Genomic DNA, 15087 nt, shown 5'->3' with positions numbered 1-15087 from the left:
TTGTTATATACATACTAAGATAATGATTTTTATCTTCTTCTTTTAATTTGTAATAATGTATTCTATATTCACATATATAGGACTCCACATTACATAGATCATATATCTGAATATTAGCTAAATGATTTTTTGCTTCTTGATATTCTTTATTATAAACTTCTTGTCTATGATCTATAATATTTTTTCCAAAAAATTCTTTATATAGAATCATCATTATATATAATATCTTATCATAAGCTGTAGTTTTTGTTGCTAATTCTTCTATTATTTGGTTTTCTATTGATGTCATATAATCTCTTATAGTTCCTTTAGTATGAAACCCTATGTAATTCCAAATATCTCTTCTAGACAATTCACTAAGTTTTGGATTAGTAAAGGCTTCTAATAAAAAGGAATTCAACCAATTTTCGAAAATTTCTTTTTCGTTCTTTTTACAGTCTAAATCGAGCATTCTTTCTCCTTCCATTTCCTGGATTTTAGGAACATATTTTGAATCTTTATTTGTAAACCCTTTTTTAAAAGCATAATTATCAAAACCTGTTTCCCATTTAAATTGAGATTGATTATCCTTAGATGTTCCAGCTTCATTTTTTACTTGTATTGGAATTGCTGGTTCTTCGTTACCTGAATAATCTAGAATGTGTTCTTCATTTTCTATATTTTCAGAATTTACTAATTCTTCTTCTATTTGAAAACCATGTTCCATAATATTATTTTCTTGAGCCATTTTTAATTGTTTAAAAAGCATTGTAACTTCTTCTAATTTTTCTTCAATATTCATAATTTCAATGGTGGTTTTACTTTTAAGTCTGTTATGTTGATTATATTTTGGAATTTTTCTTCTTTGGGATTCCCTTTTTCCTTATTTCTTTGAAATTTTATGGATATTAATATTTCTTCAAGCATATCTACTATAGAATTTTATTGTGGGTTAAAAGTATGATAAAGATATGGGGAATTATTTCCATGGTAGCATTTTTTAGAAGTTTCGTGTGAAAAATAAGTTTTTTCAGGTTTTTGAAGTCCTTCAATAAAACTGTTACGGTGGGTAACCGGAGATTAATGGGCCGGATGGCGTTGGTTGGCCCAAACGTATGAAGGAGGTGGCTTTCGAGTGGATCTGTTACTTGGTGTTCCTCCGTCCGACTTGTACGTGTGAAAGAATGGGGGGTGGTACCTGCAAAGACACTTTGATGCCTAAGTTAGCAAGAGTGTGAGCAGGTTAGAGAGTATTGGAACTTAGAGATACCTGAAGGGTGTCAGTGTATTTATAGTGGTGATCCAATAACCACCGCTGAAGTAGTGCCACCTTTTTAGGTGGATAACCGTCCCCATATCTTAGGGAGGTTAAGATATGGCTCTATGAAGTGGTTAGAGAGCTTCTAGGGGCAGTTACTCATTCGAATGAGTGTTATCTGCCAGCTAACCCTTGTGTCCGACTTCTTCGGAGCAAGTCGTGTTTAGTACCAACTTCTGGGATGAAGGCTGATGCTGGATGGAGGGCCAACCTTCTGGGTTGGGCGCCTTTGCTTGGACCCTGGGCCCTATTTATTGGGCCAGGGTATGAACAGTGCCCCTACTCGAGCCCAATTCTTTTTTGAGAGTTGGGTTCGAGTATTCAACTCGGGGTCTTGGCCGATTTGCGAGAGGACCGACGTGATGATTAAGAACCGACGTGATTTTTCTTTGACCTTTCGGTTCTGACGGTTATGTCTAATCAAGCGTCGTGTCCGTTGGGTATGCGTAGGGATTTTAATGGCCTTGGTAACGGTGCACTGTTATTGAGAGTTGCCCCGGTTTTACCATTATGCCCCTAACGTCTTTATAAATACTTTCCCTCTCTTTCGTTGTTTCGTTTCTGCAATCTTTCAAATTTCCCTTGCATTTGTTCGTGCTGCGTTCTTGCGTTTCGAAGGCTTTTACTACCTCCAGCCTTGATTTCAGACTTAAAGGTTAGCTTTTTCCCCTTCTGTAACATTCGTTCTATTTGCGTGTTTTTATCTTGTAGGTAGATTTGGTTTGTAGGCTTTAGTACCGTACCCCTTCCCTTAGAGACCGTGTGTTGATTTTCCTTTTCTTTTGTAGGTTTCTTGTCACCCCTTTTTTAAGAAAAGAAATGGCTTCCGTAGATGCTCTCTCCCAGTGGGTCGATGTTACGGTCTTAGGGGAGGAGCCCTCAGTTGATACTGAATTTATCACCCACCTACGTACTCACTATAGAATTTGTACTTCTGAAGAAGATGAGCCGAAGTATGAGTTGATAGTCCCGGGTCCAGAAGACCGGGTTTGTTTCGGGAGGACTGACGAGACGGCCCCTCATTTCTTTTTTATGTATGAGAGTATGGTCACTCGTTTGGGCGTTTTCCTCCCTTTTTCAGAGTTTGAGATGTCTGTATTGCGTCATTGCCGAGTGGCTCCCACCCAGCTTCACCCCAACTCTTGGGGTTTTCTGAAAATTTATCAATTTATCAGCCAGGCTTTAGAGTTTCTGACTTCTCTGAGGATTTTCTTTTACCTTTTCCATATGACCAAGCCCTTCAGTGGGCTAAATAATAAGCAACAGTGGGTGTCTCTCCGAGCCATACAAGGTCGGAGGCTTTTTACCCTTTTTGACGAGTCCTTTCATGACTTCAAGAACTACTTTTTCAAAGTGCAAGCTGTAGAGGGTCACCACCCCTTTTTCCTGGATGAGCATTCTTCTCCCCGATTTCCTTTATATTGGCTGGAGGCCTCCCCCTGCGAGAAGTATGGTCTAGATGACCTAAATGAGGTAGAGGCAGCCATTGTGGGGTTCCTCCGAGAAGTGTGGGGGAGGGCCCCATATTTGGATACTAAAAAATTTCTCCAGGGGTCGCCGGCCTTTGTCCAGTCGCAATTAGGTAGCTTTTTGCGTTTCTTGCTTATTTCCGACTTGCAATTTCTTTTACCGACTTTGTCTGATTTTAGCTACCAATTTGTTTTTGCAGAGATGGCAAAGAAAAACGATCAAGAGTCTTACCAGAGGGTTCAGGAAGCCAAGGCAAAGTCTCGAGCCAGGTCTAGAGGTGTTAGGACGGTTGTCTCTCCTCCTCTTCCTCCTCGGAACGTTGGGACTCCCTCTCAACCTATTGTAATTTCTTCCTCTGCTCCCTCTCTGCCACCCCCTCCCGTCCGACCTACTCCCGAACCAGAGCCAAAGAAGCGCAAGACCTTAGAGTCTGGCGCTTCTGGTGAGGCGGACGCTCTTGCGTTCGTCCGAAAGAACATCTATCCTCATGCTCGTATGAGTATGGATGATGTTTCTGTTCGGCACTACCTCACTACTGTGGTTGAGGAGAGTCTCAAGACGGCGGGGGTTTGTGGCAAACTCTTGGATATATTTGAGAAGACTCCCATCAGCTCTTTAGGGACGACCTCGAGGGTCGAGGAGCTGGAGGGTAGGCTTCGCATATATCAGGAGCATGAGAGGGAGTTGGAGGGGGAAGTTACTAAGCTGAAGGAGGAGAGAGACAGCCTTCGGGAGAAGGGGAAGAAGTTGCAAGCTCAATGTAACATGGAGATGGATTTGAGGAAAGCAGCGCAAGCCAGCTACAACAGTTTATTTGCTGATCTTGTGTCTGTAAAGAACGACTTGCTGAATGCTCGGAAGGCCTACACCGAGTTGGAGGACTCTATTGCGGATGGCGCTGATGAGGCTTGGAGGATTTTCAAGGAACAGGTCGGAGTTATTGCTCCTGACTTGGACCTTTCTCCTTTGGACCCTGATAAGATTGTTATTGATGGTGCCATCGTGGATCCTCCTGTCCCCATAGTGGAGTCTGAGTCTGATTTAAAGACTCGGGGGCAGAGGATCGTAGAGTCCCCTCCTCGCTCTAAGGATGCTCCGAGTTCTTCTACCATTCTTCCGACTTCCTCTTTGACTCCGACTCCTGGCGTTCCCCCTGACTCGGCTGGTGGTGATCCTCTTAAAAAGTGATTTTGGCTATTGGGGCCCGGCCTGTGGGCCCCTCTTTTTAAACTCTTTATATTTATTTGTTTGGTGTTTTGAACAATTTTCTGGCCTTTTAAGGCCGTAAACAAAACAATTTATGATGCCCTTTTTTAATAAGGGTTTAATTTTAGCGTTAAATAAATGCCCTTTTTTGGATAAGGGTTTTGAGTTACCTTATGCGCGCATGCTTTTTCTGTTCGTGGTTCTTTTGACTCTTTGATCTTTTCTAGAAAAACCTTTTCTTTTGGGCTTGCCTGCTTTTCTGGATCTCCTTGATCTTCAAGGCAGCCTTACAATTTCTCTTAGTTTTTCCTATCTCTTTTGTTATTCCTAGTACTCAATCTCGTTTTATTGAGCTTTTCGTGACTTAGGCTACTTTTGCGATTCATTTTAATTTTACTCGGTTTCGCATTCTGACTTATGAGTCGGACCACTCCCGAGTTTATCATGATCGACCTCTATAGCCTCTTTACGCCGATTTGTACCTCGTCGTTTTATCCTGATGACCATCTAGGTCGGTTCATGGGATTTTCACGTTTTGTCGAGCTTAAATCGGCGCGTTTCGTAGAAGGAGAAAAAAAGGGAACTTAAAAGAGATATTTTTAAAATAAAAGAGATCTTTATTAGTTGAGGAGGTACCTTATTGCTACTAAGGGCTTTTGATAATTTATTTCCCTTAGCCCCTACTATGATGCCTCGTTAAAAACCCTTCTCCAGAAAAAACCCTTTGATTCTGGGAAAAAATCATGAAGCTGGGAAAAGAGTACATCAGGGAGTAGAGTTCGCTTTTAACTGTAGTACCTTTTCATATTACAAGCATGCCATGACCTTGGTAACTCAGCGCCGCCTAAGTCGGTCACCTTATAATAGCCCTTTCCTAAGACTTCCTTGACCTTGTATGGTCCTTTCCAATTAGCGGCGAGTTTTCCCTCCCCTGATTTGTTGACTCCAATGTCGTTTCTGATTAAGACTAAGTCGTCAGGGGTGAAACTCCTTCGAATGACTTTTTTGTTGTACCTTGTAGTCATCCTTTGTTTCAACGCTGCTCCTCTTATCTGAGCTTCTTCTCGGACTTCAGGGAGCAAGTCGAGCTCTTCTTTGTGCCCCTGTATATTCTTGATCTCGTCATGGAAAATTACTCTTGGGCTTTGCTCGTTGACTTCTATTGGGATCATGGCTTCTACGCCATAGACTAGTCGGAAGGGTGTTTCTCCAGTGGCGGATTGGGGGGTTGTTCTGTAAGCCCATAGTACTTGTTGGAGCTCTTCAGCCCAAGCTCATTTCGCATCTTGTAACCTTTTCTTCAGCCCTGCCAGTATGACTTTGTTGGCTGCCTCGGCTTGCCCATTGGCTTGTGGGTGTTCCACTGAGGTGAACTGGTGTTTGATGTTCATACTGGCTACTAGGCTTCTAAAGGTGAGTCGGTGAACTGGGTTCCGTTATCTGTGGTAATGGAATAAGATATCCCATACCTTGTGATTATATTTTTATAGAGGAACCTCCGACTTCTTTGTGCAGTGATGGTGGCCAGTGGTTCTGCTTCTATCCACTTTGTGAAATAATCTATTCCCACTATTAGGTATTTAACTTGTCCTGACGCTTGGGGAAAATGACCTAACAAGTCTATTCCCCATTTTGCAAAGGGCCATGGAGAAGTGATACTAATGAGCTCTTCTGGGGGAGCCACGTGGAAATTTGCATGCATCTGACATGGCTGGCACTTTTTCACAAATTCTGTGGCATCTTTCTGTAAGGTTGGCCAGTAGAATCCAGCTCGGATTACTTTCCTGGCCAACGACCGGGCTCCGAGATGGTTCCCGCAGATTCTGCTATGTACCTCCTCCAACACCTCGGTGGTTCTTGAGGTCGGTACACACTTTAACAATGGTGTTGATATCCTCCTTCTATAGAGAACATTTTTCACCAAGGTATAGTGTTGTGCTTCCCTTCGGATTTTCTGGGCTTCTTTTTCCTCCTTAGGGAGGATGTCGAATTTTAGGTATTCGACTAAGGGGTTCATCTATCCGAGGTTTAATCCGACCACTTCAAAGACTTCTAGTGTGTCTTCCGTTTTTACCACTGAGGGTTCCTGGAGAGTCTCTTGAATCAGGCTTCTGTTATTTCCTCCCGGCTTGGTACTTGCTAGCTTGGATAGGGCGTCTGCTCTGCTGTTTAGATCCCGAGTTATGTGTTTCACCTCGGTTTCTGCAAAGCGCCCCAGGAGCTCCGAAGCTTTTTCCAGGTACCTTTTCATATTTGGGTCCTTTGCCTGATATTCCCCACTTATTTGGGAGGTCACCACTTGGGAGTCGCTGTATACCATCACCTTCATAGCACCGACCTCTTCAGCCAGCTTCAATCCTGCGATCAAGGCTTCGTATTCTGCCTGATTATTTGAAGCTGGGAATTCAAACTTGAGGGAAACCTCTATCTGGGTTCCCCTTTCATCTACCAATATTATGCCTGCGCCGCTTCCTGTTTTATTGGAGGATCCATCCACATAGAGTTCCCAGGTAGTCGGTTTGTCCTCTTGGTCCCCTGCATATTCTGCAATGAAGTCGGCGAGGCACTGGGCTTTAATCGCCGTTCGAGTCTCGTACTTCAAGTCGAACTCGGAGAGTTCTATTGCCCATTGGACCATTCTTCCTGCAACATCCGTCTTTTGGAGGATTTGCTTCATGGGTTGGTTTGTGCGGACTCTTATTGTGTGGGCTTGAAAGTAAGGCCGTAGCCTTCGAGAGGCTATTACTAAGGAGTAGGCAAACTTTTCTAATTTGTGATACCTTAGCTCAGGGCCCTGTAGGACTTTACTGATGAAGTAGATAGGGTGTTGACTGACCTCGTCTTCTCTTATCAAGGCTGCTGAGACGGCCTTGTCTGCCACGGATAGGTATAGGACGAGGTCTTTTCCGGCTATAGGTCGGGTCAAGATAGGAGGTTGGCTTAAGAATTTTTTGAACTCCTGGAACGCCTCCTCGCATTCGGGAGTCCACTCAAACTGGTGCCCCTTTTTCAGTAGGGAGAACAGTGGAAGGGATCTTAATGCTGATCCTGCCAAAAATCTGGAGAGAGCTGCTAGTCGGCCGTTCAGCTGTTGGACCTCCCTCAGACAAGTCGGGCTTTTCATCTCTAGGATAGCTCTACACTTGTCGGGATTGGCTTCGATCCCTCTTTGTGTTAGCATGAATCCTAGAAATTTTCCTGCCTCCACTGCGAAGGTGCACTTTGCAGGATTTAGTCTCATCCCGTGCAACCTTATGGTGTCAAAGACTCGTGAGAGGTCGGATAGGAGGTCGACTTCCTCCTTGGTTTTTACCAACATGTCGTCGACATATGCTTCCATTAAGCTCCCTAAGTGGGGGGCAAACACCTTATTCATCAGCCTCTGATATGTGGCCCCTGCATTTTTCAACCCAAATGGCATGACCACGTAGCAATAGTTGGCTCTGGGCGTGATGAATGATGTTTTTTCCTGGTCTGGCTCATACATCGGGATCTGGTTATATCCTGAGTAGGCGTCCATGAATGACAGGTATTGATACCCCGAGCTAGAGTCTACTAGGGCGTCAATACTTGGTAGCGGATAAGGGTCTTTGGGACATGCCTTATTTAAGTCGGTGTAATCGACGCACATTCTCCATTTACCATTTTGTTTTTTGACTAGCACTATATTGGCTAGCCATGTTGGATATTTGACTTCTCTGATGAAACTGGCTTCTAGGAGCGCCTGCACTTGCTCTTCTACTATTAGGGCTCGCTCGGGGCCGAGCTTGCGTCTTCTTTGTTGCACAGGTCGGGACCCTGAGTAGATCGAGAGCTTGTGAGACATGAGCTTGGGATCTATCCCAGGCATGTCGGAGGCCTTCCAGGCGAAGAGATCTGAGTTATCTCTTAGGAGTTTAGTCAACCCTTGTCTTAGGGTTTCCCCTAGGTTGGCTCCTATATGAGTGTTTTTTCCTTCCTCTTCGCCGACCTGAATCTCCTCAGTTTTTCCCCCGGGCTGTGGTCGCAGTTCTTCTTTAACCCTTGCTCCCCCGAGTTCTATTGTGTGAACTTCTTTGCCTTTTCCTCTCAGGTTTAGGCTTTCATTGTAGCACTTCCTTGCCAGCTTCTGATCTCCCCTCACCGTTGCTATCCCCGATGAGGTCGGGAACTTCATGCAGAGGTGGGGTGTCGATACCACTGCTTCGAGTCGATTAAGGGTAGCTCTGCCGATTAAAGCATTATAGGCCGATCCCACGTCGATGACTATGAAGTCTATACTCAAAGTCTTTGATTTTTCCCCTTTTCCAAAGGTGGTGTGGAGGGGCAAAAATCCTAGCGGCTTTATTGGCGTGTCACCTAATCCGTACAAGGTGTCGGGGTAGGCTCTTAACTCTTTCTTGTCTAAACCTAGTTTGTCGAAAGCGGGCTTAAAGAGGATGTCCGCCGAGCTTCCTTGGTCTACTAGTGTTCTGTGTAGATGGGCATTTGCCAGGATCATGGTGATTACCACTGGGTCGTCGTGCCCAGGGATTATTCCTCGCCCATCTTCCTTTGTGAATGAAAAGGTTGGGAGGTCGGAGGACCCCTCTTCAACCTGGTAAACTCTCTTGAGATGTCTCTTACGAGAGGATTTCGTGAGTCCCCCTCCCGTAAACCCTCCTGAGATCATATGGATATGTCTCTCCGGAGTTTGTGGTGGTGGGTCTCTTTTGTCCATATCGTCTCGCTTTCTTTTTCCATGACTGTCCGACCTTTCTATGAGATATCTGTCAAGCCGACCTTCTCTGGCCAGCTTTTCTATCACATTTTTAAGGTCGTAACAGTCGTTTGTAGAGTGCCCATATATCTTGTGGTACTCACAGTAATCACCGCGGCTCCCCCCTTTTTTATTTTTAATGGGTCTGGGGGGAGGCAGCCTTTCAGTATTGCAAATTTCTCTGTATACGTCCACTACGGGAACTTTCAATGGAGTATAAGAGTGATATTTCCTTGGCCTGTCGAGGCCGAGCTCTTCCTTCTTCTTCGCTTCCCTCTCCCTCTCTTTTGTTGAGGGAGGGTGCCCGAGTCGCAAACTCGGGTCTCTTAGCTTAGCGTTTTCTTCCATATTGATGTACTTTTCAGCTCTTTCCTGTACATCATTTAAAGAGGCGGGGTGTCTTTTTGATATGGACTGTGAGAAGGGACCTTCTCTAAGACCATTGACTAGCCCCATGATGACTGCTTCGGTGGGCAGGTCTTGAATCTCCAAACATGCTTTGTTGAATCTTTCCATATAGGCCCGTAAGGACTCCCTGACCTCCTGTTTTATTCCCAGGAGACTTGGTGCATGCTTTACTTTATCCTTCTGGATGGAGAACCTCATCAAGAATTTTCTTGAGAGGTCTTCAAAACTGGTAATTGACCTCGGAGGGAGGCTGTCGAACCACTTCATCGCTGCTTTTGACAAGGTTGTCGGGAAAGCTTTACATCGCGTAGCGTCAGAAGCGTCGGTCAGATACATCCGACTTTTAAAGTTGCTCAGATGATGTTTGGGATCGGTAGTTCCATCGTAGAGGTCCATATCGGGGCTTCTAAAGTTCTTCGGAACTTTTGCTCTCATTATGTCCTCGCTAAACGGATCTTTCTCTCCTAAGGGAGAATGTTCTCTATCGTCGTGGGAATTCCGTCCTTTGAGGGAGGATTCTAACTTTAAGAGTTTTCTTTCTAACTCTTTTCGTCGCTCCATCTCCTCTTTTAGGTTCTTTTCAGCTTCCCTTTGTCGTTCCCGCTCCTGTTCTAGCTGCTCGAGGCGGCTATGGATTAATCCCATAAGCTCACTAGCGTGGGAGGGTTCTTCTTTTTCTGATTCGCGCCCCTCCGAGGAGTTCACCTTCGGATTTTTGATTCCGGAGGTGCCTTCCCTATGTTGATCATTGGCTTCCTGGTGGAGGGTCTGATCTGCCTCATTGTTTCCAGTGTTCAAATTCTCTTGTTCGGAATCTGTCTCCACATGACCCTCTTCAGGGGATCTTTCCGCTATCACTGGTTGATCTCTCGGGTCCCCGGCAACGGCGCCAATGTTACGGTGGGTAACCGGAGATTAATGGGCCGGATGGCGTTGGTTGGCCCAAACGTATGAAGGAGGTGGCTTTCGAGTGGATCTGTTACTCGGTGTTCCTCCGTCCGACTTGTACGTGTGAAAGAATGGGGGGTGGTACCTGCAAAGACACTCCGATGCCTAAGTTAGCAAGAGTGTGAGCAGGTTAGAGAGTATTGGAACTTAGAGATACCTGAAGGGTGTCAGTGTATTTATAGTGGTGATCCAATAACCACCGCTGAAGTAGTGCCACCTTTTTAGGTGGATAACCGTCCCCATATCTTAGGGAGGTTAAGATATGGCTCTATGAAGTGGTTAGAGAGCTTCTAGGGGCAGTTACTCATTCGAATGAGTGTTATCTGCCAGCTAACCCTTGTGTCCGACTTCTTCGGAGCAAGTCGTGTTTAGTACCGACTTCTGGGATGAAGGCTGATGCTGGATGGAGGGCCAACCTTCTGGGTTGGGCGCCTTTGCTTGGACCCTGAGCCCTATTTATTGGGCCAGGGTATGAACAAAAACTTATAGTAAAATAAAGATTTTGAGAAAAATCGTTTTGTATTGATTTTAAAAATTCGGTGTCATTACAATTAATATTGATTAAAATCATTAATTTTTGATCTATTAATTTTGATAATTTAATTATTTCTTCTCTTAAATCTTCTAATTTACTTTTTTCTATTAGGTGACGCTTTTTTTTATAAAGAGTTACGGTTTTAAGTAAAAAGTGTGGCTTTAGAATGTATAGTTTATATTTTGTCAGGTAGCATATCTTTAAACTTTAATCTATACCTTATATTTTACCTTTTGAGTATTTTTGACATTATTAGGCAGGTTCAACACTGGATAATTTTGGTAAATCAAAAACTAATTTAATTTACTGTACACATTTGAATTTTATTAAAAAATTTATTATTGATCAATAAATTATTATATATATGGAATTCGAATTTTCAATACAAAGGTGCTAACTGCTTAAAAAAGCCTCTTTAACTCATTAACCCAGCCAGCTTTATAAGCGTTCAATTCAGCTAACGAAACCCCTCTAACACGCTTGCTTTCCTGTGTGGCTTCGGAAACAAACCACACAACGCACAAACCTTCCTTCCTTGTGTTCTTTCTCAGTTCTCACCAATACCCTCTGAATTTTGATTTCCCAAACCCCAAGATAACAATCAAAACCTTTCTCTTCAATTCCAATATCATTCAATCAAATCACCTTCAGTCCTTCATCTCCCACAGCAACAGAAATAACCTTTGAAATTCCCGAATTGCCCTCAAATGTCCGATACCCAACAAACCCTAATGCCCCTTCACTCCCCCGACCCCGACGATAACGACGAATCCCCTCCTAACCAACCCCAACCCGCATCCCCTGACCCAACCCGAACCGGAACCGGAACCGCCATCGCCACCGCCCCTTCCCTCCTCCACCTCTCCTTCAACCAGGACTCTGGCTGCTTCGCCGCCGGCACCGACCGCGGCTTCCGCATCTACAACTGCGATCCTTTCCGCGAGATATTCCGCCGCGACTTCGGCCCAGGCGGCGGCACCTCTCTCGTTCACATGCTCTTCCGGTGCAACATCCTCGCCTTCGTCGGCGGCGGACCCGACCCTCGCCACCCTCCGAACAAGGTCATGATCTGGGACGACCACCAGTCGCGGTGCATTGGCGAGCTCTCATTCCGCTCCGAGGTCAAAGGCGTTCGCCTCCGAAGAGACCGAATCGTTGTGGTTCTCGCGCACAAGATTTTCGTGTACAATTTTGCCGACCTGAAGGTTCTTCACCAGATTGAGACAATTGCGAACCCTAAGGGTTTGTGCGAGGTTTCGCACTTGTCCGGGACGATGGTTCTTGCATGCCCTGGGTTGCAGAAGGGGCAGGTTAGAGTTGAGCATTACGCCTCAAAGAGGACAAAATTCATCATGGCTCATGATTCGAGGATCGCGTGCTTCTCGCTCACGCAGGATGGGAGGTTGCTCGCTACTGCGAGCAGTAAAGGAACCTTGGTGAGGGTTTTCAATACGTTAGATGGGTCCTTGTTGCAAGAGGTGAGAAACAGAGGAGTTGGTTTCTTGTTTTGGAATGTTGATTGGTAACTTCTATGAATTGTGATTGGATCAGATTGGTTTTCTTGGTATGCAATTGATTATGATCAGAATTTGATTTTACTCAAGTTGGTGAAGTCGTTAGCTCACTGGTCAGCTGAATTCGAATCCCACCTTTTATGCATGCAGTAATCCATTTGCCAGTGTCAAACCCGCAAATGGAGCTCAGACCTGCGATAGATTAGTCTTTAGTCTATCGGGTGGGGTTGGAAACCAAACGGAAAAAAAATGATTTTACTCGAGTTTCTGAGAGTGAATCTTTTGATTCCAAGTGAAAATTTGAATGTGTTAAATGCTACCAACACCGGGTTGGTCAAGTGGTAAACAAGCCTTATCCATTTTTAGTGGTCTTGAGCTTAAGTTGTATTAATCCGATTTTTGTTAAGGCTAAGAGGATTCAGATAGCAAAGGCAAAGACCAAGTAGAAAAATTGTGCTAATGCTTAATTGTTGATTTTATTGTTGACGATATGAATTTAGCAGAGGTTGTATCATAGAGAGATTAGAGTAGAATCCTGCCTCATGTAAGGAAATATCGATTGAATGGCATGTCTAAGGATGTAGCTTATCATAGTTTGCTTGAGTGTGGTTTGATTTATAGTTGGCTTTAACTAATAGGAAAATGATATTTTGTTGTTGCCTTTCTAGTGTTTCTTTGCCTGTTCAAATGAATTTAATTGACGTTGTTCATGTGGAATGTGATTGTTCTGCTATATGGATATTTTTAAGAATTGATTTATCTGTTCGGTTGCTAGGATTACAATGTTAGAGTTGGTTTGTCAACCTAATGATATGCATTTGGTGTTTAATGTCTTACAGTTTGGATTTTGAAATGCTAGTTAACGCTTAATATGTTTTGAAAGTTTGATTGTAAATTAGTGGGATGGTGATTCCAGGTACGGAGAGGTGCAGACCGTGCGGAAATATACAGCCTTGCCTTCTCTCCTACTGCACAGTGGCTAGCTGTTTCGAGTGATAAGGGGACCGTTCATGTCTTCAACTTAAAGGTTGATTCTGGACTTTTGGGGCTTGACAGATCGAATAGTTCATCTGAGTCAAATCCTAGTTCCCCAACAGCAGTTTCATCTCTTAAATTTATGAAAGGTTTGTGTATTTTTCTACCATGAGCTATGTCAGCATCATATATGAAATTAGATGCCTTTTTCAGAACACGTAAGAATTAAAGCAACATTTATTGATGAAAAATATTTTACAGGTGTTTTACCCAAGTACTTTAGCTCAGAGTGGTCTGTGGCTCAGTTTCGCCTGCAGGAAGGTTTGCAGCATATTGTTGCCTTTGGCCATCAAAAGAATACAATTGTTATACTTGGCATGGATGGCAGGTACTTTCAGTAATCAATCATATCTTTGCCCTTGTCAGTTTGCCATTGCAAATCCTTTTTCTTGTAGGTGTTTGTAAGAAATCGATATCAGTAATACCAATAAAAGGGTGAAGTGCAGAAGAATACCTCTATAGGATTTAGCCTATACCAGTTGGGATGCAAACCTCCTCCGTTGAAATTGTATTATTTTCCACTGAAACCTAAACTGGTCTGTTGAGAATTTGAGAGACTTAGTACTTCCGTACAGAATGCTATTTCCAAGTTTTTTGGGATACCCCACTTGGTTCTCTTCCTCCATTTTAAATACCTACTCTCCTCACCTATAAAGAATTACACTCACTATGCCAACATGGCAGAGTTAGTTACAAGAGTCTTTCCCTAATTTCCCTGGCCAGTTGCCTTTCCGAACGTCAACATTTTTCTTTAAGTTCCTTATTTTCCTAAAATAGGCCTCTGCTTGAAGAATGATTTGATTCCCCCCTCTGACAACATTACTAGCTCCAGGATCAGTCATTTTCACATTTGACTCCCTAACATTCATGTTACATTAAATCAGAGGTCTTTAGTAGTTTTCTCATTCATTCTTGTGCATTGCATGCTAACATTGCTCGATAAGACTGATGATTCTTGTTTGTTTGAGGGTTTGGGGTTCAAATGGTTCTTCAATATTGTCATTGGTTATATTTTGCTAATAATAATTTCTTTATCTGTTAATGGTTTATTATGAGTTATGACTGTTAAATATCACCTATTTAGAAAGTTATATCATGAAGCAATTAGACGAAATAAGGGTGTCTACTTTTTCAGATGATCAACCTACAAGAAATAGAATGTTCTTTTCCTATATGGCTATCCATCTCTGGGAGTTAAATATTGATGCAGATGATTATTGAATTTTTTTTTTGCAGCTTTTATCGATGCCAGTTTGATTCTGCAAATGGAGGAGAGATGACCCAACTTGAATATTACAATTTCCTCAAGACAGATGAGACATTCTAATAAAAATGCATCTTGTATATATCTTCAGTGGCCCTTGCTGTGAATACTCTTATTTTCTGTTTACCTCGTTACCCCCTCCCCTTTTTCTTTTATTTCTAAGCTGTGTAAGTACGAGTATATGCTAAGGTCCCAATGTCAATCGCCTTGCGTTGTATATATTACATTGTGAATCAAAATCAAGTTATGAACTCTCAGAATTCAGCAGGTCTCCGGATTCTTTATCAGCTTGAAAAAGTGGATATTCCTTTGATGTGGTAAATTGAATATTACTGTGCGAAATTTAACACAGCAAAAAGGAAGGGTAAAATGTTGGAAGTATGATTTGGCCTGGGCAATTTTTTCTTTTTTTAAAGACAAACCTGGAAGGAAAACAAGTTTATAGGATCATCTGGATTAGAAATTTAGTAAAGCCTTATATTTTAATGTGTTTTCATAAACATTTAATACATGTTCCAGTGATCTATATCGAACAATGGTTCCCATAAAGAAATATGAACATTTTTATTCTCCAATAAAGGATTAAATGCTTCATACATTATGCAAGAGATTGGGGGAATCTGGTGAACAATAGCGCCAAATCTTAAGCAGGCATAGAATAGAACTCAACAA

At 43.1% G+C, this 15087-nt stretch overlaps 1 protein-coding gene across 1 annotated transcript; it reads left to right on the top strand.

Moving 5' to 3' along the window:
• Nucleotides 1-11430: 11430 nt before the first annotated feature.
• Nucleotides 11431-14697, top strand: LOC107617484 (autophagy-related protein 18a). The gene is made up of 4 exons (XM_016319252.3): nucleotides 11431-12080; nucleotides 13033-13240; nucleotides 13353-13479; nucleotides 14388-14697. Exons 1-4 carry the CDS (start codon nucleotides 11595-11597, stop codon nucleotides 14476-14478), a joined length of 912 nt encoding a protein of 303 aa, XP_016174738.2. The 5' UTR covers nucleotides 11431-11594; the 3' UTR covers nucleotides 14479-14697.
• The last annotated feature ends 390 nt before the right edge of the window (nucleotides 14698-15087 follow it).

Source organism: Arachis ipaensis, chromosome B9 (assembly GCF_059453495.1).
Source record: "Arachis ipaensis isolate K30076 ecotype BB chromosome B9, ASM5945349v1, whole genome shotgun sequence".
In the NCBI taxonomy this organism is placed as follows: Eukaryota; Viridiplantae; Streptophyta; class Magnoliopsida; order Fabales; family Fabaceae; genus Arachis; species Arachis ipaensis.
Note: the sequence above shows the minus strand (reverse complement) of the source record. Positions and strands in the feature narration are given on the sequence as shown.